General features: G+C 58.7%; 1 protein-coding gene across 12 annotated transcripts in view; it reads left to right on the top strand.

Moving 5' to 3' along the window:
- Positions 1–22,649, top strand: part of MYO9B (myosin IXB) — an 89,419-nt gene extending 66,770 nt beyond the window's left edge. For 6 of the 12 annotated variants that reach the window (XM_033401509.2, XM_033401501.2, XM_033401508.2 and 3 more), the window contains 26 exons: positions 1,320–1,359; positions 2,448–2,570; positions 3,431–3,511; positions 5,332–5,442; positions 6,884–7,006; positions 8,015–8,164; positions 8,248–8,414; positions 9,095–9,976; positions 10,696–10,768; positions 10,917–11,038; positions 12,799–12,932; positions 13,214–13,404; positions 14,663–14,761; positions 14,872–15,045; positions 15,155–15,196; positions 15,405–15,516; positions 16,228–16,301; positions 16,829–17,021; positions 17,132–17,260; positions 17,461–17,566; positions 17,848–17,979; positions 19,750–19,873; positions 20,379–20,426; positions 20,772–20,914; positions 21,624–21,751; positions 21,872–22,649. In XM_033401509.2, the coding sequence (XP_033257400.1) occupies positions 1,320–1,359; positions 2,448–2,570; positions 3,431–3,511; positions 5,332–5,442; positions 6,884–7,006; positions 8,015–8,164; positions 8,248–8,414; positions 9,095–9,976; positions 10,696–10,768; positions 10,917–11,038; positions 12,799–12,932; positions 13,214–13,404; positions 14,663–14,761; positions 14,872–15,045; positions 15,155–15,196; positions 15,405–15,516; positions 16,228–16,301; positions 16,829–17,021; positions 17,132–17,260; positions 17,461–17,566; positions 17,848–17,979; positions 19,750–19,873; positions 20,379–20,426; positions 20,772–20,914; positions 21,624–21,751; positions 21,872–22,287 (4,117 nt within the window). In that variant the 3' untranslated portion in view covers positions 22,288–22,649. Of the gene's footprint in view, positions 1–1,319; positions 1,360–2,447; positions 2,571–3,430; positions 3,512–5,331; positions 5,443–6,883; positions 7,007–8,014; positions 8,165–8,247; positions 8,415–9,094; positions 9,977–10,695; positions 10,769–10,916; positions 11,039–12,798; positions 12,933–13,213; positions 13,405–14,662; positions 14,762–14,871; positions 15,046–15,154; positions 15,197–15,404; positions 15,517–16,227; positions 16,302–16,828; positions 17,022–17,131; positions 17,261–17,460; positions 17,567–17,847; positions 17,980–19,749; positions 19,874–20,378; positions 20,427–20,771; positions 20,919–21,623; positions 21,764–21,871 lie in introns of all 12 variants that reach the window. The other 6 variants (XM_049708254.1, XM_049708253.1, XM_033401502.2 and 3 more) reach the window with 5 other exon arrangements.
- The last annotated feature ends 1,724 nt before the right edge of the window (positions 22,650–24,373 follow it).

Below are 24,373 nucleotides of genomic sequence, written 5' to 3'. Positions count from 1 at the left end.
CCAGCCGTCGCTAAGTGGTCCTCGTAATACTCCCTCCCTGGTGTCTGCACTGTGACCCAAATCCTTGCCAGCTCCCCAGTGCCCAGCACAGCTTCACAGGAATGCTCCCCCACGAAGCATCTGATTTTCTGCCCCCAAATGTGCAGAGCAAGCCTTGCTTCCCCTCGCCCCACCCCCGCCTTTGCCACCGTGAGCTTATAAAGAAGCCATCAGAAGCAGGGTGTGCAATTTTGCGGGCCTCCGCGCATCCCGTGCCCCTGCTTTGGGGGCGTGACGCGATACAAAGGGGCAGAAACCGCACAGACTAGGTTTGGACCTTCCACTAACTCACTGCATGACCTGAGCGCTCTGAGCATTTGGCCTGTGTCTGCAAAGCAGGGGTGATGATTTTCGTACCCACATACCAGGTGGGCAGCAGCCTCAACCAATGGGCACAAGCAACCGCTCGGGGCTCAGGCCAGCAGAGAGCAAAGCTTGTGTCTGCCGTGCAGCCTGTTTGCAAAGTCATTTTTATTATGCCTTATTCCACCCCGCCGGGATTAACATGAAACCTGACACACAGAGAACCTCACAGCCGAGCATCTTGCAAATCTGTGGGGAACCATTTCCTCAGTGGGTCTTAAAAACAGGCCAAGCTGCAATTTTTTTTTAAATCTTTCTCTCCTCTGCAAGATTCCATAAAGTGTCTAAGAGTGTAGGGGTCATCCCCCCTCCCTCGGCCAAAAGATCAGCTTTCATTTTTAACCTTCTGCCAGTTCGAGTCCAAAGGCTCCCCTACCCAGGCCCCATCTCAGTTCTTTGCGAGATAGACCCCTGCCCTGCTGCCGGGGCGGGGGCGGAAGGGTCTCTGCGGACCGGTTTGATGTTTGCCAACGTGTAGCAAATAGAGCTGGGACACCTGGTAGGCGTCAGAGCCTCGCGGGATCCCCCAAAGCCCCATGTGGGGCATCCCACCATCGTCCCGTGAGATCCCAGCTCCCCCATAGCCAGCCCTGTGCTCTGCCCTGTAGATGGCCAGCCGCCCCTTCTGCTCCCAGACCAAGTGGCCCCCAGACCAGGTGCTCCTGCCACCCCAGGGGCAGCCGCTGGCCCAGTGAGGCCGGTGTGCACAGTCACAGGAGCGACAGTCCCCCACACATGTGCAGGGGAGCCCACCAGGTCCCCGGCGAGGCGGCGGCCTCGTTGCACTTGTGCCTCTGGAATCTCTTCCTCTCTCTGTTCTCACTCCATCTAACCCGCAAGGTGTGGCTTGCTGAACTAACCCAGATCCAGACATCGTGTTCCTCCTGTTCACAAAACCATTTTTAATATTTTGACAGGAAAAGTAAAGGTATCAAACAAAAGCAGATCATTCCAAAGGTAAACACGTGCGACACCATCTGACACTGCCTTGCAAGCACCTGGTTCAAGTTTTTCTGGAAAACTGGGGCGGCGGGGGGGGGGGCGGGGGGCGGGAGGTGACTTTTAACTTCTCAAGCTTCTTTGATTCCTTCCCTTTCCTATCATCTCCCCCTTCCCCTCTAGAAAACAGTGTCTCCTGTTGAAATGATACAGAGGTGTCTTTGTTTGGGTTTCCTAGAGGCAGGGCCTGTGATGGGGATCTCTGCACAAGTGGTGTTTAAGGGGGAGCTCCCAGGAGAAACCCGAAGCCGGGGGAGGGAGGGGGAAGCAGTCTGGGCAGGGTCAGGACTGAGCCAGGAGGTGGGCTCAGCCTGATCCCCCGGGGAGCCCAGGAGTGTTTACCACAGAGCTTATCTTGCCGAGAGGCAATGGGACCCTTCTGTCATATCCCCACATCAGGGGTCTTTAGCTGTGAGCCACCTCCAGAGGGCGGGATGGCTGCAGCACCTCGTGGGCATCCAGGGAGAGGAGGCCCTTCAGCCAGGGTGGTCCTGTCAGGAAGGGGGCAGCTGTGCACCGCTGGCAGCCAAGACCCCAGCAGCCGGCCTTGGGTCAAGTGCACCCGGACGCTCTGTCTAGTCTCTACGTACAGCGTGCAGACGGAGAGTATAAGGCAACCCCTCAGTCTGGCCAACAGGTGGGACAGCGCTAGTCCCCCTCGTCAGCGACAGTAAGGGTTGGCCCATGAGGGAGGGCTGGCCAGATGAGCGCACGTGGAAACACGGGGTGCTTGGCATTCCTTGAGCTGCGAGGAAGGAAGCCAGCACTCTGTAGCTCTTGGCTTCTGGGCACTCGGGCCACAAGAGGCTGTAACCAGCCCGCCCGGAGGCAGCGCCATCCACAGGACACAGCCCAGGTTCAGTCCCCCTGTCACCGCCACCAGGCCCACCTGCCCCCACCCTGTCTCTGACAGCACAACCCCAAGACTGAGCCTCAGAGCTGCCACCTGGGAGGGGCATTGTTGTGGCTCCGGGGACGTCCGAGAGGTCTCCCAGTGCCCGCTGGGGCTTTGGGAGGGCAGGCCGGACCCTGTGTTTCTATCCTAGAACCTGCTGGACTCCAAATCCCTGAAACTCATCATCAGCATGACCCTGCACGACCGCACCACCAAGTCCCTGCTGCACCTGCACAAGAAGAAGAAGCCGCCCAGCATCAGCGCCCAGTTCCAGGTAGGTGGCCCAAGGGGGCAGGAGGCGGTGCTGAACTCAGCCTGACGCTCACGTGGCTGGGTCAAAACAAACCCAACACAGGCAGCCTACTGTTATCCCGGGGGCTCCTGACCTCGTCACAGCTTGGCATTTGGGGTTGGGTCATCCTCCATGGTGGGGGCCATCCTATGAGTTGTGGGACGCTCAGCAGCATCGCTAGCCTCCACCCACCAGATACCAGTAGCGCTGTCCAGTCACGACAACCAAGAAGTCTCCAGATCCTGCCAAACTCCCCTGGGGTAACAGAATCACCCTTGGTTGAGAACCACCAAGTTAAAAGAGTCATGAATCAGCATGTGAGTTGACGTGACCACCAAACTGTGTCCTTAGGTCATGTTTCCCTTTTTTTACCTGGTTGCCAGGAAGCTCAGGGACACTTTCTTTCTTTTTTTCAGTGGGGTCCAATGGCCGCTGGCCCTTTTTTTTTTTTTTTTTTTTTAATTACCCCATGTAGGAACTACCACAAATCCTTTTTGGAAGCAGCAGGCCAGAGACTAAAGCCACTGCATCCATGGTCCCTTCTGAGGCTGACCCGTGTTTTAAATCCCAGAGTCTATCTGGTTCCACCACCTTCCCCGCACTGAGACAGAAGCAGGAGGGCCCTGGGAAGATGGTGGCTCTCAGCCATGGGGACCCCTCAGCTCCCTTGGGGGCTCCCCGGGGTAGCACAGCCTCTGGTCAGAATGTCACGCTGCAACCTCCCATGTCCTACATTAGCACGGATGCCCCGCTGCCGATACAGGCAGGTGACCTGGCTCCCCTCCCACCGAGGAGTGTGTCCTTGGGGGTCCCAGCTCAGCACCTTCCCCCTCTCTCCCCAGACATCCCTTAATAAGCTCCTGGAGGCGCTGGGGAAGGCAGAGCCCTTCTTCATCCGCTGCATCCGCTCCAACGCCGAGAAGGTGAGGGGCTCCCACGTCTCGGGGGCGGTGAAAGCCAAGCCGAGGTCTGGTGGCTCGGCAAGGGGTGTTCCTGTTGGGGGGGGCGGTGGGCGGTGCTGGGAGCGGGGAGGGCTGGTCAGGAGAGTCCTCAAGGAAGCAAGTGTCCACACAGGTTTCGGGAACTGTAGACGTGTGCTGTAGCCGGGGGTAGAGGGGGTCAGCAGGAGGCAGCAAGGGCAACCTGGTGACCAGCCAAGAATAGAGACGTCCTCTGGAACAGGGCGGGGCTCCAGAGAAAGTCTGTCCGAAGAGGGGCAGGTCGGGGGTGCTCTTCAGATATATCCCAAAGGCAATCAGTGCAGAGAATGTGCTGGAAGGGAGAGGTTGAAGTCAGGCACCAGAGCCTGCCGCTCATCCTGAACTTTCTGGAAAGACAGAGCACCAGTGGGGGCCAACAGTGGCGGGCTCAGCCCTTGCAGCCAGGCTTCCTTCTCCCCAGGGGTCCACCGGCCACTCCATCCCCTCAGGGACTTTGCTGGAGGCCATTTGGGACCTGGGCTCCCTCCCAGGCACAAACCGATCTCTGAGCAAGTGCCTCTTGGCAACTCTGTTCACCCACGCTCTCTGTCTCTACTCTTCCTGTTTCCCTGCCTCTCCCCTGCTCCTGGGACGCTCTGCTAACGTCCAGAGCCCAGCTTGGCCCTGCCAGGTGCCACGGCTTTCCGTCCCCAGGCGAGGACCTGGACTCACTCTGTCTCCCCTCCCTTCCCATTCCTGGTCCCCCAGTGGCATCTCAGAGATTTCTGTCCCCCTTCCCCACCTTCCACCAGCAGCAGAATGAGGCCTGTCTTCTCCACCCATTCGGATTTTGCCTCAGCTTTGGGCAACTCGGGAAACGCTCCATCAGCACCTGCTTTGGACATGGGCCATGGCTGCAGATCATTCTTTGCTGTAGGGGGTGCTATGCTATGCTTTTTAGTGTATTGAGTAGAATCCCGTGTCTCCAAGAGCCCACCACATACCAGAAGCCCCCCCCCCCACCGCACCCAATCATGACATCCCTCCCCTCATGCCATTCCCTCCCCTCCATCCACTTAAAATAACCCCCACCAGCATGGAGTCCAGGCCCCTGAGCTCTGGGCTGGAAGCTCACTGATCCAGCCTTATTTCAGCCCCTCCTCCCCCTCACCCCCACCCCTCCATCAGCAAGCGTCTCTCTGCATCCCTGTCCACCCCTTGGCTTCCCCTTCCTCCTTCGGGCCTTCACCCAGCTGCTCCCTGCCCACCCCCCCTGCCTGTCCTCTACTCAGCCCTCAGGACTCAGCCCAGGGTCCCCTCTCCTGTGACACCTCCCACGGGGGGCCCAGCTGTGTGTTCTGTCTGCCGAATCCCCACTACTCACCCTGATACGTGGCACAGGGTATGAGTTTAACAGGTTTGGAAAGGGGCCTTTAGGAAATAACTCTTTGCAGCAAATTCTCTTGAGTGAGGCAGTGAGAAGTGGCATCTGTCTCCCAGACAACAGGGAATAGAGCAGATCAGATGGCCAAGTTTCCTAGAAGAGATGAATGCCTTAGGCATCACTGCTGAGTGGCCCCATGTCTTTATTCCCAAAAAAACGTCTGGAGCAAGGAAAAAAAAAAAAAACAGATCCTGCAGGTGCCCGCGCCTGCCAGGCTGGGGACATTCCCAGATCAGCCCCAGCCCACGGGTGTGCCCCGACTGCATCCGTATCTGGAGTCCCGAGGGATGGCAGTCACGTGGGAATAGACACCTCTTCCCAGGGATCGTGTCCCCAGCCACCTACAGGCATCTGCCCTGATTGCTCAATCCTGTTTCAGAAAGAGCTGTGTTTCGATGATGAGCTGGTGCTGCAGCAGCTGCGCTACACAGGCATGCTGGAGACCGTGCGGATCCGGAGGTCGGGCTACAGCGCCAAGTACACATTCCAGGTAGGATGCTCTCGTGCACATGCATGGCTGCCTGGGGTACTAGCCACCTCCAGAAAGAGCGCGTCTATGGAGCATGAGCCTGGCAGGTTACTTTCCATTAGGGTTTCTTCACGCTGGCTGGCACTGTTGGCATTTGTACCAGATCATTCTTTTCTCATGGTCGGGGACATAGTTCCTCGCAAGAGGTGTGTTAAACCAAGTGGGGAAGAGGGAACTGTACAAGCAGATCCCTGTGCAGCTCGGCCCTTTATTGAGCATCTTCTGTAATACACACTTTTATACCCAGCTCTTTTATTCTGTCAACCAGCAGCAAGGGGGCCCTGCTTCCTATTTTCCCAATATGGAAACTGAGGCCCAAGGAGGTGATGACTTCAGAGATGACTCCCTGGGCTTTCTAGAAACACAGAAGATCACCAGTAACCTCACATTGGTGAAGACCAAATTACAGCAGTTTCTCAACCACGTCACCGTTGACACTTGGGGCTGGGTCATTCTCTGTGGTGAGGGCTGCCCTGTGCACCATTGGGTGTTGAGCAGCATCCCTGGCCTCCACCCGCAAGATGCCAGGAACACTATTCCCCTGAGTTCTGACAACCCAAGATGTCTCCATGTATCACTAAATGTCCCCAGGGGTCCACATGGCCCAGGTTGAGAACCCCTGGCTCACGCTGGGAGCTGGCAGCAGCTGTGTGGTGCTCGAGTGAGCACTGGGCCTGAAACCAGAGGTGGCAGCACATGGTCCCCGTTCAGGCTTTACCCTGGCCTCAGGCTTTTATGGCCTCAGGGACATGGCTTCATTGTGGCATGCCTCCCTTTTTCATCCACAGAATGGGAATATCATCTTTCTGATCCTACATAAATAGGAAAGGCAAATTACCGAACAGGGAGAAAATGCTGGTGTGTCTCATTAATGCCTTCGCTCTTAAAAATTTGGCGTAATTGTTTACTTAAAAAGGGCATACCTTGGGACTTCCCTGGTGGTGCAGTGCTTAGGATGCTGCGCTTCCACTGCAGGAGGCACAGGTTCTATCCCTGGTTGGGGAACTAAGATCCCGCATGCCGTGCAATGAGGCCAGAAAAGCGAGGGCAGTGTGGGGACATGCCTCCAGCTATAGTTCAGCCTTCTAATGAGCCAGACTGTGGGCCCCCCAAGAGCAGCTCCATCTCCTGGCTGCCCCCCAACAATGCCAGCACCCAGCAGGTCCTCAGTGGTCACTCACTGACTGACTGAAAGATCGGTGCTCTATGTCTGCGACAGTCTTTCTTAAGCTTTAGACTGTTTCAGAAAGTTCAAGATTTTAGCTTTGTCAGTACTGTTCACATCAAACCAAGTTTTGCCTTCAGAAACTCGGCTTGACCAGAGAATTGCTGGAGCCCCGTCTTCTTGTCGGGTGGCAGAAACACTAACGCAGATTTTCCTTTCTCGGCCAAAATCACCCAGGATTTCACGGAGCAGTTCCAGGTACTGTTGCCCAAGAATGCCCAGCCCTGCAGGGAGGTTATCTCTGCCCTGCTGGAGAAGATGGACATAGACAAGAGGAGCTACCAAATCGGCAAGACCAAGGTCAGTGTTTGTACCCCTCAGGGTGGCTGCAAACTGTACCCCACCTTCTGCTACACACAGGGTCCTCCCATGGCCCAAGCCACTCACTGAAAAATAAGGGGCTCTGCTGAGGAAGTCCGTTTCTTGGGGCCCAGCACGTTATTTCTTCCTGGAAGGCAGAGGGGCAGACCTAAGGTGTGGGGCTCAGGCATCAGACCATCACACCATAGCACAGGATGTTCAGGAGCCAGTCAGTAACCTTTGTAATGTCTGGCAGCTCCCCAACAGGGCTCTACCAGATGTGACAAGTCTCCTCACAGTGCCCCAACCAGTTAATCATATAGAGTTACCATGTGGCCCAGCAATTCCGCTCCTAGGTATCAACCCAAAAGAACTGAAAATAGATGTGCAAACAAATCCTTGTACATGTATGTTCATAGTGGCACTAGTCACTTGCCAAAAGGTAGAAATAATCCATGTATCCATCAACAGATGATAGATAAACAAAACGTGGGCCATTCACTTAGTAGAGTATTATTCAGCCCTGATACACGCTTACGTGGATGAACCTTGAAGACGTCATGCTGAGTGAAAGAAGTCAGACACAAAAGGCCACAGATTGTGTGGATCTCATTAATATGAAATGTCCAGGACGTGTAAATCCAGAGAGACAGAAAGCAGATTACTGGTTGCCAGGGGCTGGGGGAGGGGGGTTAGGAAATGACTGCTGATGGGCACGGAGTTTCCCTTTGGGGTGATGGGAATGTTTCAGAGCTAGATCCAGGTGATGGCTGCACAGTATTGTGAATGTACTAAATGCCACTGAATTGTTCACTTTAAATGGTTAATTTTATGTTCTGGGAATTCTATCTCAATATTTAAAAAAAAAAAAAAAACTCCCCTTGGTCAGGTCAGGTCAGTCAGCACACCAGCTTGGTCTCACGTAATCCCGGGGTGGGCTGAGCAGACCTGTCGAGTACAGGGGTTCTGGAGGCCATGTTGACCCCTCCTGTGCCCACTCCCTGCTAGGTTTTCCTGAAGGAGACGGAGCGGCAGGCCCTGCAGGAGACACTGCACCGGGAGGTCGTGCGGAAGATCCTGCTCCTGCAGAGCTGGTTCCGGATGGTGCTGGAGCGCAGGCACTTCCTACAGATGAGGCGGGCGGCCGTCACCATCCAGGTCCCGAGGGGGCCCATGGGGCCGGGGGCGGGGGCGGCCGAGGTCTCGCCCTCCCAGCCCCTGAATGCCCCCTCCACTCTCAGGCCTGCTGGCGGTCCTACCGCGTCCGCCGGGCACTGGAGAGGACACAGGCAGCAGTGTACCTCCAGGCCGCGTGGAGGGGCTACCGGCAGCGGGCAGCCTACCAACTCCAGAGACAGACCATCATCCGCCTGCAGAGCCTCTGCCGGGGGCACCTGCAGCGCAGGAGGTGAGCAGAATGGGACCAAGCCCCCCGCCCCCCGCCCCCCAGAACATTCCACTCACCGAAGGGCTGCCTGAGACACCATCTGGCCAGTGGAGCTGTCTGGACACAGGGAGGATGAGGAGGGGCTGGCAGGCATCTAGCCATCTGGGCACACAGGACCCTAGAGGGACGTTCCAGGGCTGGTAGGTGGCACCTACTGGCAAAACCCCAGGTCACCACTGGCGGTACTCAGTCTCTGCCAGGGACCCCCGCACCACCACTGCACCTGCCCACCCCAGGCAGGTTGGCAGAGCACCTGGATTCAGAGCTGGAGGATTCAGGCCACCAGGACCAGCCATCAGGGGGCTCCCCTCACCCCCGCTCACACACGAAGCCTGGGAATCCACCAGGACAGGGACCCCAAAGGAATTCAGAGGGTTCTGAACAGATCCCTCCCACAACAGACCTGATAAAGGTTCCCCTGAACCAGCCAGGCAGAGGTGGCCATGACAACAAGAGGCCATTCCGTGTCTCCCCCTTCCCTGACTGAGGAGGTTCTGCCTTTCCAGAAGCATCTCTGAGGGCCAGGGTCTCACCACATGCCACCTGGCCCCCCACCCCTGCACCTGCAGGTAGAAAAGGGGTCCCCAACGCCCTGGGTGGATTTGTTCCTGAAAGCACCCCCTTCACTTTCCCCCCACCAGCTTCAGCCAGATGGTGGCAGAGAAGCAGAAGGCTGCAGAGAAGGAGAGGGAAGCCCAGCGAGCCGCCAAACAGGAAACAGCAGAGACCGGGCCGGGCTGGGCAGCTGGGCAGGAGCCCTCGCAGGGCCCAGAACCATCCAAGGACGGCGAGCATTTGGAGCTGGAGCCCGAGGCGTGGCCCAGTGACGGGTCCCCCGTGGAGAGCTCCCAACCGGAGAAGGTGCCCCCAGCCCAGAAAAACGCAGCCGAAAGTCACGAGAAAGTGCCCAGCAGCCGGGAGAAGCGCGAGTCACGCCGGCAGAGGGGGCTGGAGCACGTGAAGCTCCAGAACAAGCACATCCAGTCCTGTAAGGAAGAGCACGCCCTCAGAGAACCTTCTGGAAGGGCCGTCCCAGAGCCACAAGAGAGCCTCGCAGAAGACAGAAAGGAGGACAGAGAAGATGAAAGCCCTCGGGACGCGAGGACGGACACAGGGCTGGCTCCTCCTGAAAAGCAGCCCGAGGAGCCCCCGCAGCCCACGCCGGGCAGCCTGGTCTCAGCTGAAGCCCAGGGCGGGAGCCCCAGGCCCGGCCACGTGGAACGACCCACCAGCCTGGCCCTGGACAGCAGGGTCGGCGTGCCGGCCCCCGGTGCCACCCCGGAGACTCCCAAGGACAAGAGCAAGCTGGGGGTTGGCCCGAGGGCCCAGGACAGGCCCGAGAGCCCAGGAGGCTCCACCCAGATTCAGCGGTACAGGGACCCAGACGCCGAGCGGCTGGCCAGCGCCGTGGAGCTGTGGCGGGGCAAGAAGCTGATGACCGCTGGCCCCAGCACCGTGCTGAGCCAGTCCCTGGACCTCAGCGAGCGGCACCGGGCCGAGGGGGTCGCCCTCACGCCCACAAAGTAAGCCCTGTACCCTCCTTTCTCCAAGGGCTGGGGTAGGCGGGCAGGGTCGGGGGTTACATAGCCAAAGCCTGGAGCAGGACCGAGGCAGCGCCACGCATCCCAGAAACGCGTGAGGCTCTGTGCCTGAGAGCTGACACCAGGTGGGTGGGAGCCCCAAGGAAGAAGGGCCCAGGGGGTGGGGAGAGGCTCGGGGAAGACGAGGCACCTTCCGGGGACCCTGAAGCCCCTGTCCAAATGAGCCCAGTTCACACAGAAAGCCTCCAGCCTTGTGGAAAGTGGTCCCTTGGGTTGAGGTCCCCCCCCTCCCCAGCCTGCCTGGACCTCAGTTTCCTCATCAACAGTGGGACTGATTACATGCACCCAGAGGCTGAAAGAGCAGCTCTCGACACACTCGGACCCCAGTTGGCTAAATATTGGTGACTCCGAATCACCAGCCCCTTGTCCCAGAGGGCTGCCTGTCCAAAGGAATAAAGAGATGGAGGAAGATGCAGGCCTTTTGCTAGGGCAGGCTTTCTCGGCCTTGGCACAGTGGACCCCTGGGGCCGTCTCGATCTCTGTGGTGGGGGCCGTCCTGGGCACGGTGGGGGGCAGAACAGCATCCCTGGTTTCCGCCCACCAGATGCCAGTAGCACTACCCTCTCCCTCTCAGTCATGGCAGCCCCAAATGTCTCCTACTCACCCTTGTCAGTAAAAGCCACATTTCTGTGATCTCGCAGGGAGAGGCGCATTTCCTTATCCACGAGCGACGTCTCCAGGCTCCTCTCGTCCCCGTCCCAGACCAAGACTCAGGTAAAGCTTTAGGCGGCAGCTCTCACCCCTGAGGGTCCAAGCACCACCAGAAGGGAACGGTGGATAGAATGCATGGTGGCACCGGGACCCACACCTTCCCTCCGGAGAGGGCGCCTGCCTTTGCTTACCCAGCCCCCCTCCCCTACAGCCTTCTGCAGAAACCATGGACGGGGAGCCCAGCACGAAGAAGCTGGCCATCCAGAAGAAGAAGTCGGGTGACGCATCCTTGGGGACAGATGCTGGGCTGTCCCCAGGCTCCGTCGATTCTAAGTAAGTGTGGGGTTTTGGGGTGTGGGCTCAGGCCACCAGAGGACACCCAGGGTGTCCAGGTCCTCCAGTCCCGGAGCAGTCTGATCTCCTAAGCTGATCACACGTTTCTCACTTTTTTTTTTTTTTGGCCACACGGCTTGAAGGATCTTAGTTCCCTGACCAGGATTGAACCTGGGCCCTGGCAGTGAAAGCACAGAGTCCTAACCACTGAACCACCAGGAAATTCCCATAAGCCGACTGCACTTATATGAAGCTCTTTTGGGGAGACGTTCGCTTAGCAGTTCCGTGAGGAGAAACCCACGCGGAGCTCGGGTTGTGGCCACATTGGGGTGAAATGATTCCCACTGAAACCTAGAGCCAGTGTGGGTCACCTCCTCTGAGGCCACAGACAGACAGTGTCCATTTGGCTGTTTATGGAATGAGAACCAGCTCCCAGCTTCTCCATCCCCACATCCAGGAACCCCTCCTTGGTCCTTAGATAGCAAAAACTGGGCCAAGGCTCTGTCCCCAGAAAGCCTCTGCCACAGTGCTCTGTTCACAGAGCAGAGAGGTTGGGCCCTGGGACGGGGGAGCTTTGACCCAAACTCAGGACGGGAGCCTGAGGACGGTGAGGAACGGGCTGCAGTGGGAGGAGAGAGCCCCCTACTTTCAGGAGACCCCACCACCACAACAAAGTACCACAAACAGGGTGTCTTCAAACAATAGGAGTTTACTCTCTTGTGGTTCTGGAGGCCGGAAGTGTGAAATCAAGGTGTGGGCAGGGCCGTGCTCCCTCCAAAGGATCTCGGGGAGGATCCTTCCTTGCCTCTTCCAGCTTCTGGGGGCTCCAGGCATTCCTTGGCTTGTGGCTGCATCACCCCCCCTCCAATCTCAGCCTCTGTCTTCACATGACATTCGTCTCTCCCCTGTGTCTTCTCTTTTTCTGTCTCTTATAAAGACACTTGTCGTCGGCTTTAGAGCGCATCTGGGTAATCCAGGATGACTCAGAATCTTGAGATCCTTCGTTTAGTGTCCTAGTCCATTCGGGCTACTGTAACAAAACACCACAGACTGACCTGGAGGCTGGCAGTCCAAGATCAAGGTGCCGGCAGATTTGATATCTGATTCATAGACACCTTCTTCTTGCTGTGTCCTCACATGGCGGAAGTGGTGAGGGAGCTCTCTGGGGTCTCTCATGAGGGCATGAATCCCATTCGTGATGGCTCCACCCTCGTGACCTAATCAGCTCCCAAAGGCCCCACCTCCCGACACCATCACACTGAGAGTTAGGCTTCAACATACAGATATGGGGGGACACATATTCAGTCCATAGCATTTAGTCACATCTGCAAAGACCATTTTCCCAGATAAGATCATGCTTATAGGCCCTGAGTGTTAGCACATGGACATACCTTTTGGGTGGAGCCACCATTCACCCCATCACATGCCCAGTATCCATAGTACATGATTTGCTATTTATTCTTTGAGGTTTTTTTCCCCTAACCTTGTGCCTATAAAAAATTCTTGGGGGAGGGGACGGGGGGGTAATTTTTTTTTTAATGTGAAAATGGGGTCACGCTGTGACATCTGCTCAGCATCTCGCTCTTTTGCCCGACTCCCCTGTCAGTTCACACAGATCAACCGTATTTTTAGTGGCATCCCCTTCCAATGATAACCAAGACAAGGGCTATTTCTCATGACAGTAAGTGGACCCTTACTTTGACCTCACATCTGCCTTCATTTCCTGAGGCTTAAGCGGAATCCCTTACTTTGTCCTACAGATCCACGTTTAAGAGACTTTTCCTGCATAAGAACAAGGATAAGAAATACAGCCTGGAGGGCACAGAGGAGACAGAGAACACAGTACCCGGGCAAGTCGTACTGGAAGCCGCCGCCATGAAGAAGAATCTAGAAGGTTGGTCTCCCGCAGCCTCAGGGGCAGACAGCAGAGCCACTGGGGCCCCTGAGGACAGTCTCCAGATGGGGCCTTGAGTCAGCTGTGGGCCAAGCCCTGGCTGCAGGGCTTTGGGACTGGTCCCCATCCCCGGAGGCGCTCTCTGGCCACGGACCTCAGTGTGTGACAGCACAGGTCCCTGGTTCTCTGCACTTGTGACCATGCCCCAGAGGCCAACCTGAGTCCTCCCCAGGAACCCACTGCCCTTACCAGCCTCTCCTGCCTCCCGCCCCCCTCCCCAGCCCCCTCCAGCCACCAGCACCGCCACGCCACCAGCGAGAAGCACGCCAAGGAGCCAGGAGGCAAAGGGAAGAAGAACCGGAACCTCAAGATTGGCAAAATCACGGTGTCAGAGAAGTGGCGAGAGTCGGTGTTCCGCAAGATCACCAACGCCAACGAGCTCAAGTACCTGGATGAGTTCCTGCTCAACAAGGTGGGCCAGCCGGGGCCCCGGGCCTCCCCAGAGAGCCTGGCAGTTTTGCAAACCACCTGGCAGTTTTGCAAACCGTCACACCAAAGCCTTTATCAGGCGGGAATGGAAAGTCCAGGTCCACGGTTCCAACACACAGAAAGTTCTGGAAACCACACCCTTGTTCCTAAGTTTGGCATCAGCTGCTTTTCTGTAAAACCTGGCAGGGGTTCCCGAGAGGTCGCTTGTAGCCTACATTCATCCTGCTCGGTGGGGATGCTTACGTTTTGCTACAAAATGTGTGTCTTATTATGGGGGCCGCACAGAACGTGTGGAAGCGAGTCACACCTGCATCACCTGATTCTGGGACCCCCGGCCCTGCCGGAATCATCTAGAGCACACGTGCATGTGCACACGTGGGTTGGGCGCCCAGCAGAGGCATTCTGTCCTGCAGTTCCTGCCCAGGAAGTTTGAGATCCGCTGTTGAAAGACACGTGGTTTGCTGTCTCAGAGCGCCCCTTGGGGGCAGTGGCCCACTTTCTCACACACATGAGAAAAAGGAAGCATTAGCCTCCAGAATAATCTTCCAGGCAAGGCACCTGACACACCCGAGTCCTGCCAGGCTGCTCCTGTAGGTCCTGCAACCTTTCCTTGTCCTGCCGCTCAGCTGCAGCTGACCGCAAACAAATTATTTTACTTAGCACACACTTTTACAAAATGCGTTCAGTTCCAGGCAATGATTGAGCACTTAGCGTGCGAGACAGAGGTGAAGAAATCACAGCCTGCACTCAGGGTATTCATGGCCCCAGCCGCAGGCAGTCCCACAGCAAACAGTGTGGTGTTTGAGAGCTTCAGAAGGAGACAGAGGGCTGACAGGAACAGTTAAGGGGTGGAGGCATGGTGAAATGACCAGGCCATTTGAGGCAGCCCCCGTCCTGGAGCACAGCCGGGCACTGAGCGCCAGGGTGGGGCGGCAGGAAGGGCCCCAGTTAAACCAGTGTTTCTCAACCAGGGGTGAGTCTGCCCCCAGGGGACACATGGCAACATCAGTAGATGTTTTTAGTCCTCACAAGCTACCAGCATCTGGTGGGGGAGGCCAGGGGTGCTGCTCAACACCCACAGTGAGTGATCTCCGACACATCAGGGTTGGCAAGAGGGCCGGGATGTTTCCCTGCAAGCCCAGGGGAGCCAGGGAAGGACTTGGGATGGGGCGGAGCTATGGCCGCCCAGATGCCCGGCCTGAGGTCACGTGGGGTCAGCACACCTCTCCCTTCCTCTCCAGATAAATGACTTGCGTTCCCAGAAGACTCCCATCGAGAGCTTGTTCATCGAGGCCACCGAGAAGTTCCGAAGCAACCTCAAGACCATGTATTCCGTCCCTGTACGTGGAGCCCCAGCCCCAGGGAGGGCCCCCGCGGCAAACCCCGTGCCCTCCCCCCGGGCACCCCCGTCTGTCTGTCTCACAGAGGCTCACACCCTGCATTGCCACAGAACGGGAAGATCCACGTCGGCTACAAGGACCTGATGGAGAACTACCAGATCGTCGTGAGCAACCTGGCGGCCGAGCGCGGCGAGAAGGACACCAACCTGGTCCTCAACCTCTTCCAGTCGCTGCTGGACGAGTTCACCCGCGGGCACACCAAGAACGACTTCGAGCCTCCCAAGGTGGGTGCTACCGCTCCAGGCGAGGGAGGGTCCCGGCGCCAGGACGTCGCTGGGGTGGGGGTGTCCCCAGGGGACCCCACACAGAGCTGGCCTTTGTGCTCCCTCACAGCAGAGCAAAGCTCAGAAGAAGAAGCGGAAGCAGGAACGTGCTGTGAGTATGTGTGTTCTCGCGTGCACGTGCACGGGTGTGCGCATGTCTGTGTGTGCACACGTGCACGCGGGCGGGTGTGTGTTTTCCTACTCGGCCTTAAGGGCCCCCGGTCCTGAGATGCCGCAGGCAGCGTCCCCACTGTGCGGCCCCGTGGCCACCTCGTTGGGGGTCCACCTTCCCACTCGGCCCCCCTCCCCCACTGCTGCAGGTCCAGCAGCACAACGGGCACGTGTTCGCCAGCTACCAAGTGAGCATCCCCCAGTCCTGCGAGCAGTGCCTCTCCTACATCTGGCTCATGGACAAGGCCCTGCTCTGCAGCGGTGAGTGCCCCTCGCCCACCGATCGCCCACCGCGCCCCTGACCACCCCCCCCAGGCCCCCCGACTCCCACTGCACACCCCTTGACCCCCCACCATGTCCCCAACCCCTCACGGTGCACCCGGGCCTTCACCCCAGCTACAGGGTTGATCCTCCCAGAGCACTGCCCCTCACCACAGGGGCAGTAAGCCTGCACCTCACCCACTCAAACGCCCCGCTGTCACGCTGGGGCAGGGGCCGGTCCTCAACTGAGCCCCAGGCCCCCCCCAACTCCGCAGCCTCCCCTCTGCACGCCTACCTGGGCAAGTCACCCTGGGCCGTATCTCCGGGTCTTTGTTCATGCTGCTCTCACTGCCTGAAGTGCTGGCCCCTCCCCCATGTGCCAGGCGAGGCCAGTCAGTCCCCACAGGGACCCTGAGAGCCAGGTGCAGCCCAGGGTGAGCCAGCCGGCCCCCAGGGGCCCAGGCTGGGTCAGGAGTCCTCTAGCACTGCAGTTTTCCCGCCAGGACCAGTCAGGGTTGGCTTTCTTTTCGGGCCAGGGTAACCTCTCCCCTTGGCCCCTGTGTGAGGAGCAGCCCGCCACTCCGTGTCCATCGTAAATACCCAGGCAGTTGTCACTGTCCTGAGACACGGGGACAGGCGGCCACGGGACCCATGGGTCCCCGATGCGCGTCAGTGACCGCCCTCTCCCCCTCCCCCACCATGACCTCCTAGTGTGCAAGATGACCTGCCACAAGAAGTGTGTGCACAAGATTCAGACCTACTGCTCTTACACAAGTGGGAAGAAGGTGAGCCCGCTGGGGCCGGGAACTCTCCAGAACACCTGGGGGAGGCCGTTCTGAGAGATGTGGAGGAGAAGGGTGTGCTAGGTGCAAGGCCAAGGCTGGGTGTCAGGTGGGAGCACGGAGCTGGTGGGAGGGGCTGGTCCCGAAGCAGAGCGCACCGCGGTCCTGTCAGAGCCCCCAGAGGGCCCCCCAAAGCTGGGGCCAGGCTTGTGTGTGCACCCCAGGCCTTGGCCCTGCTCTTCCCCCCTCCAGGTGGAAGGAAACCCCTACCCTGCACGAGGGAGGCGGGGTCCTACGGGCTGGCACAAGCCAGGATCAGCTGGGCGGAGGGGACTGTGGTACTTCACACAGGGACCCCCTGCCAGCAGCCATCCGGGGACCTCCACAGCCCGGCACCTCTGGCAGCCGTGCAAGAGAGGACGAGGAGCATGGGGGGTGGCGGCCACAGAGGAAGCCGGGCTGAGGGGGGCGGGTGACAGGGAGGACAACCAGCCCAGGCCTGACCCTCACCCCCATCCCCGTCGTCGCAGATCGAGCCAGGCACTGAGCCGGGCCACTTTGGCGTGTGCGTGGACAGCCTGACCAGCGACAAGGTCTCAGTGCCCATCGTGCTGGAGAAGCTTCTGGAACACGTGGAGATGCACGGCTTGTACACCGAGGGCCTCTACCGCAAGTCGGGTGCCGCCAACCGCACGAGGGAGCTCCGGCAGGCGCTGCAGACAGGTGGGTGCTGCGGACAGGTAGGTGTCAAGGGCAGGAGGGCACCGCGTGGGGCTCCAGGCTCGGCCCTCCTGCCTTCCCCGAGCTCACCGGCTGCCGCGTCCTCCCCGCAGACCCCACGGCAGTCAAACTGGAGAACTTTCCCATCCACGCCATCACCGGGGTGCTCAAGCAGTGGCTGCGGGAGCTGCCCGAGCCCCTCATGACCTTCGCCCAGTACGGCGACTTCCTCCGCGCCGTCGGTGAGTCCCACTGTGGCGAGAGCCGGCAGGTTGGTCAAGGTCGGGGCTCAGAGCCTCGAGCACGTGCTGTGGCCGGTCAGGGAGGACGGACCCCCGTGCCCCCAGCTGAGAAACCGGGCCCCAGACAGTGGGAGGCTCCCCGGTGCCCTGGGGCCTGTCGGGTGAGGGCCGCAGGGAGCTGACCCCCAGGACCCTCCTAGAGCTGCCAGAGAAGCAGGAGCAGCTGGCCGCCATCTACGCCGTCCTGGAGCACCTACCAGAAGCCAACCACAACTCCTTGGAGAGGCTCATCTTCCACCTGGTCAAGCAAGTGCCTGCCGTCCTCTTGCCCCGTTCTCTGGGGGGTGGGGTCCCAGCAAGAGCCGCCCCATGGCGTTCCCCGGGCTGGCGTTCTCTGGTGGCTCCACACCAGGACGTGAGCCCATACTGGGGGGTCCAGAAGGGGGCCCCCGGCTTTTTCGTGGCGCCTCTCCACCCTGCAGGAGCGAGCGTTTCTCACCTCCCGGCTGCAGCAGCACTTTCCCGGGATCTGGACTCTGGCCTTGGGGCTCCCTGTGGCCACCCCCTAACTGCCACTCGCTCCACAGGGTGGCCCTGCTTGAGGACGTGAACCGAATGTCACCCAGCGCACTGGCCATCATCTTTGCGCCCTGCCTCCTGCGCTGCCCCGACAACTCGGACCCGCTGACCAGCATGAAGGATGTCCTCAAAATCACCACGTGAGTACCAGGACCGGCTGGCCGCCACCCCGCAACATGCACTCGGGGCAGCCGGGCCAGGGATCCCACAAACGAAAGAGGAGAGCCCTCTCCAGAATCCTGGGACTGGCCTGGCCTCGGTAGTGTGTAAATGTGCCTGCAGAGGAAAGTCTAGAAGAACACAGCCCGATCACAACGGCCCCGGGAGGTGTCCTGAGCACTGGGGTCCTGGGTAAACTTCGTTTGGTCTCCCCACCCTTCTTTCTTTTCTAATGAACACACGTGACTTTTGTACTAAAACCGAACTTCAAATGAAGTCTGCACGTGCGCTGGCTGCTGTGAGCGGCGAGCAGGGCTCTTCTGACAGACGAGGGACAAGAAGCAGCCTGGCCTCATGGTGGCATCGTAGGGCTCACACATGCCCAGACCCAGGTGGAGACCTGGCAGCATCTCCTCAAGCAGCAAGAGCATCACTTCTGAGTCCTCTTGAGGGTGAAAAACCAAAAAAGGGGAGAAATCCCTCATCTTCTGTCCAGGGTGAGGGGCAGATGGTGAAGCCCTACATTCCCAGCCTCTGGGAGCAGTGAGAGCCTGCAGCAAACAGAAGCGGTTGTCTCAAGGTTCCTTCTTCCCCACAAACGATCTTTGAAAGTTCTCAGAAAGTGCTTCAAAAAAACAAAAAGAGTTCTCAGAAAGTGCCTCAAGGGAATTCCCTGGTGGTCCAGCAGTTAGGACTCCGTGCTCCCAATGCAGGGGGCCCAGGTTCGATCCCTGGTCAGGGAACTAGATCCCACACGCATGCCACAACTAAGATCCCACGTGCCGCAACTGAGACCCGATGCAGCCAAATAAATAAATTTTTTTTAGAAAACACGAAAAACAGGAAGTGCCTCAAAAGAACTCAGAAAGGGACTTCCCTGGTGGTCCAGTGGTTAGGACTCCGTGCGTCCACTGCAGGGGGCACGGGTTCGATCCCTGATTGGGAAATTAAGATCCCGCATGCCTCGCAGCACACCCAAAATATAAAAATTAATTAAGAGAAAAAAAAACTCAGAAGGTCAGCAGACATCCATCACTAAAAGGACAGTGTTTAGACTTCGAGTTGTAAAAATAAGAACCTGTCACCCAAGGCGGTTTCAGGAGGCAAAACACAGGAAGGCCTGAGGGCTACGCCTGACAGTGCACACCCCACACCCCGGGCCACACTCAAGAGATCAGTGAACAGCTGCTGGTAGGCAGAGTGGAGGAGAGTCCAGTGTGGCCCTGACATTACCTGGGCAGCGGTATGCTGTTGACGGATTTGCTTCCAGCATGTTTTTTCTTATGTGGTCATGACAATGGGAAACCTGAGTCATGACTGCCTCTTCATCCAGTCTGAGTCCATCCAGTCCCACCACACCCTCCCTGCCTCGGTACTGACCACTGAGGCTGGCCCTGACCACTGAGCACATGTGCCTTGGGTCACAGTGCAGTTTTAGAGCCCTTGGGGCCAGCTGCCTGCAGCCCCTGGGACAAATCACCCCAGCTCCATGGTACTGTACTTCCTCCTTCAAACGAGGAGGCTTATTAAGACAAGGATTCAGGCTCAGAGAGGTGGGGTGAGCTACACGAGGTCACACAGTGAGTGAACTGGGGCCACGATGGGAGCCACAGCCATGTCCGTGGCCCTGCCTGGTCTCTGGGTCTCTGTCTCAGCCACCATGCCCCAGTCTCGGGCCAGCATCTCCGTAGATGCAGGCCCCCATGCTGACCGTACCCCACAAGGCGGTAGCTGAGTCGCCTTCTCCACAGGTGCGTGGAGATGCTGATCAAAGAACAGATGAGGAAGTACAAAGTGAAGATGGAGGAGATCACCCAGCTGGAGGCTGCTGAGAGCATCGCCTTCCGGAGGCTCTCTCTTCTGCGACAAAACGCTGTGAGCAACGCAGGGTGGGACTTCGGTGGGGGCGGGGCCACCGAAGTGGGAGTGGGGACCGGTGGGCGGGGTTTGGACATTGGGCGGGGTCTCACTTATCCGTCCAGCACACTCTCCCAGCACACCCTGGGCCACCGGCAGCCTGACCTGGGGCCTCCTGGCAGCATGTTTAGGGGCTGATTCCTCACCTCGGCCGAAAGACCACCATCCTAGCTCAGCCTCAAGGCCAGCTGCCGCTCTCAGCAGTGGGGGTCCTGTCACCTACTTGGTGGTGGTCCTGGTCATCCTCCAGCCATGTCCCGGGCTGACCTGGGGCCCGCCCACAGGGGAACGTTGCCAGAAGTGGCCTCACAGTGGGGGGTAGAGGGATAAGGGGCCCGTCCTGGGCTCCTGTGGGAGGATCCTGTCCTTGTCCCGACAGTCAGACGTGGCCTTATGCTCATGACTAGCGCCTGTGCCCTGGTCATGGCCCTGTGTGGTCACCCACTCTTCATCTCTCCCCCAGCCCTGGCCTCTCAAACTGGGGTTTTCGTCTCCTTATGAGGGGGTCCTGGTATGTACACGTACGGTGGGTCCTCCTCGCATGTCTCCCAGTGCGGTGCATGCTGGGGTTCCTCTCAACCCCTAGGGTCCTCGTAGGATAGACCGAGCGTGTCCTAACCTTCTGGAAGTGCATGCTGGGGGAAACCCATTGCCTGTTGATTGCCTGTGAAGATGACTAATGAACCACGTGCCGGCCGCTCGGTCCCTGCATGATCCCCGGAGAAGCCTCTCTAAGCCTAGCCACCCATGTCGGAACTAACCTCCCCTAAGCTGCTTGCACCACCCTCTCTCCATCCACAAGCACTGACCCCACCCACCCAGAGGGGCTGGCCAGACCTGCCGCTTCTCTTTGCAGATCAAGAACCCCAAGACCCGGATGAGCAGCAGCGGTGGCCTGGAGGAGCTGGGGGTGCTGCCAGAGGAGGAAGTGGCCGGCGGTGAAGAGGATCGTGAGAAAGAGATCCTAATTGAGCGGATCCAGTCCATCAAGGAGGAGAAGCAAGTGTCTCTCCGAACCCTTGCCACACTCGGCCGCCCTGTCCAGCCCCCATCCACTGCCCCCCCCCCCCCACTATAGGGAATCTGGCTGTTAGGAAGCTAATGGGCTAGGCTCAGTTCCGCGGTCCAGTGCCCACCTCACGGGGTGCTGCTGTCCTAAAACACAGCCTAAGCTCGTTAAACCCCTGGCTTGACCACAGGGAATCACAGTGGCCCATAGGCAGAGAAGGGAAACAGACGGGTGATGCCTGAACTTTGTCTTAAAGTTGGCCTTAGCTAGGGCGATCCACCAGTTTGTTGTCCGGTCAAGATGGAAGTATGAACGGAGATGCTGTTTAAAAATTATGCCAGGAGAACAGGTGTAATCCAGGCCCCCTGGGCATCCTAGTCTTAGGAATAGGGTAGGGCACTCCAGGCAGAGGGAAAAACGTGTGCAAAGGTCCTGAGGCAGGAGCCCCTCACTAGCTGAGTACTAGGCCAGATGCCTGGCTTCCGTCAGCAGCCTGACACCTTCCTCACATGACCTTCACTGAGTCAGGGGCATTTTGGGCCAGGTGTGCTTTTGGGGTTGGGTTTCGGGTGCTGGGAGCAGGGAGTCCCCTCCAGGACCAGGATGACCTACCCTGTCCCCTACTGGCCTGGCACTTTTCCGTGGGGGCAGTCTTCCACCATGGAACAGCCTTGGACACTGTGACCCTCTCATCCCCAGGGAGGACATCACGTACCGGCTGCCAGAGCTGGACCCTCGGGGCTCCGATGAAGAGAACCTGGACTCAGAGACATCAGCTAGCACCGAGAGCCTGTTGGAAGAGCGGGCTGGGCGGGGGGCCTCGGAAGGTCAGTATTAAGGTAGCGTCTGCTTTTTTCCTTCCCATGTCCACACCCAGCAGGCCCCCGGGCGAGGGTCCGTCTGCCGGCCCTGAAGCTGCAGTAACCCTGCCATCTGTCTCTCAAAAGGGCCCCTCGCGCCTGCTCTCCCCTGCCCCAGCGCACCCACCCCGAGCCCCCTCCCCGAGGCGGCCGCCCCTCCTCGACGAAGGCCGTCGTCCGTCATGACGGTTAGAGTGAAGACCCCCCGGCGGACCCCCATCATGCCCACGGCCAACATCAAGCTCCCGCCCGGCCTGCCCTCCTATCTCCCTGGCCGGGCACCAGGTGCCCAGGAAGCTGCCACCCCGGTGAGGCGCCGAGAGCCACCTGCTCGCCGCCCAGACCAGGTACACTCTGTGTATATCACACCCGGCACTCACCTGCCCACTCAGGGCCCTCAGGAGCCCCTGGACAAGGACGACCGGCCACCTGGGACCAAGCGGAGGTACTCGGACCCCCCAACCTACTGCCTGCCCCCTGCCTCGGGCCAGGCCAATGGCTGAGGGCCCACAGCTGTCAGAGTCCGCATATCCAAGGACGGCCCGGTGCCAGAGCTGGGTGCCAGAGCTCCAGAGCCAGCATTCAGTGGTCTGAGAAGGATCCGGAATGAAAAACTCCAAGAGCGATGTGAGGTGGGCACCGACTCTAAGTGAGTGCAGGCAGGGAGAGGCCGGCTGAGGCCCGGCTGCCCTTGCTGAGCCCCTACATCGCACAGAGTTGCCCGCCCAGAGCACTGAATCATGGCGGGCAGCCTGGCATCTCCCAGCTCCCCTTTTGTACGTTTTTCTGGTCACTGTTTCTTTGGGCGTGGTTTACATAACTTTAAACTGTAACAGCCTTAACAGAAGACCAAATTGTTTTTTTATATGTGTATGTACAAACTTTTATATTAACGCCCTGCATCTCCCTTATAACCTGGACATGAGTCTTCAGAGTAAAGGCCACACAGCCGCGAAGCTTTGGAGGCTCAGACCCACACTGAGGGACAGCTCGGGGGACAGTCTGAGGGCTAGGACCCTGCACGAGGGGTTCAGACACTTGTGGCCCCTGACTGCCCCAAGTCTGTCTTGGACTCGTATTCTGGCCCGGCAGTGGCCACCTGGCCGACGTGCATTCGAGGGAACAGTGAGCCTTCTGTAGTGATCAAGACTGTTGGCTGGAGCCAGGACACGAGGTGGTAGGCAGCCTCCACTCCAGGCACCACAGAGCTCACATCCCAGGGAGACTCGAAGGTGGCCATCACTCCTTGGTCCACTGTGCCCTGGACACAGGAGGCTGGAGGAGGCCACCCTTGGCACTGCCCGCCCCATGTGGCAGAACAGGAGCCCGCAACTCAGGACCACTCATGGGTGGGGAGGGCAAGGCCTGGAGTTGTATGTCCCTACAAGTCTACAGTGACAGCCTGGACATCTGGCATCTCCGGAGCGGGGCTCCCCTCCTGGGCTCAGCCCACTCTCCAGACACCTGGACACATGGCCCCAGACCTGGAACAAGAGGCACCCACAGGCCATGTGAAATTAAAAAAAAAGTGCCTGAGAAGTGTCTGCATGCAGTTCCTATTCAGGCCAGCTCCAGGCTGAAAAAGCAGGGGTTGGCAGGTGGGGGTCAGCCCTGCGGCCTCAGCCAAGAGGGGTACAGGGCGGAGATTGGGCCCCTTGCCTGGAAGGAGCTGCCTTGTTCCTCCAACCGACTTTGCTGTTTGTTTGCTGGAATTTCACACATACTTTTCACACAAGGGATGTGGGCTTTGCTGGAAGTTCTTTTTATTGATCCAGAAAGCTGGGAAAGCAGGCAGCTCCTGGCAGAGCCACATTCGGTGAGGAGAGCCTGCTGTCCTGGGAGCTGCCTCCTGTCACACCTAGCCTCTCCCCAGCTGGGGCTTAAATGTCAACTGATGGGGCCATCCGCCGTGGGTGGGGCGTGGGGAGTCAGTCCTGGTGAACCCACTACAACCAGAAGCAACACTACCACCACCACCACCCCCAACCACCACAGAAGAGCTCCCAGGTTACAACCAGATGGGCAGTTGTGGGAACTGGCTGGCAGGTGGGTTCTTTGGGGCGGGGGAGATGGAGACCATGACAAACCGGAGTTTCAATGGCACATGCAAGGAAGAGTTGGTGGGCTAGTCCAAGGCCACACAGCTGGGGTGGGGCGGGGCTGGGATTCAGACCCTGCCCTGTCTGCCTGTAGAGCCACCCTTTATCAACACCCTGAGTTTGGTCTCATCCATGGTACGTTACAGGGCACCAGGCCCACCGGTGTGACCTGGACACAGGTGACCTGAAAGATGGGGAGATGGTTAAGGGCTGCATGCCAGGCTTCAGTCCCTGTGAAGCCCCCATCCTCACCCTGTCCACTCCAGGAGGGAGGACTCGAACAAGGGGCCTTGGCTTCCTGGGGACAAAGTGGGGGGGGTTCCGTCCATGGGGGTCTGGGCATTGGGGGTGACCTCTCACTCCCAGGTTTAGCCCATGTCACTGCCACACTGCCAGTTTCCCAAGGGAGGAGACAGGTCCAGAAAAACTTAAGAAATTCGTAGAAGGCCACGGTGGGAGGTGGAGTCAGAGTCAGGGCTGGGACGGGATA

Source organism: Orcinus orca, chromosome 3 (genome assembly GCF_937001465.1).
Source record: "Orcinus orca chromosome 3, mOrcOrc1.1, whole genome shotgun sequence".
In the NCBI taxonomy this organism is placed as follows: Eukaryota; Metazoa; Chordata; class Mammalia; order Artiodactyla; family Delphinidae; genus Orcinus; species Orcinus orca.
This window is presented reverse-complemented; position numbering and strand designations above follow the sequence as displayed.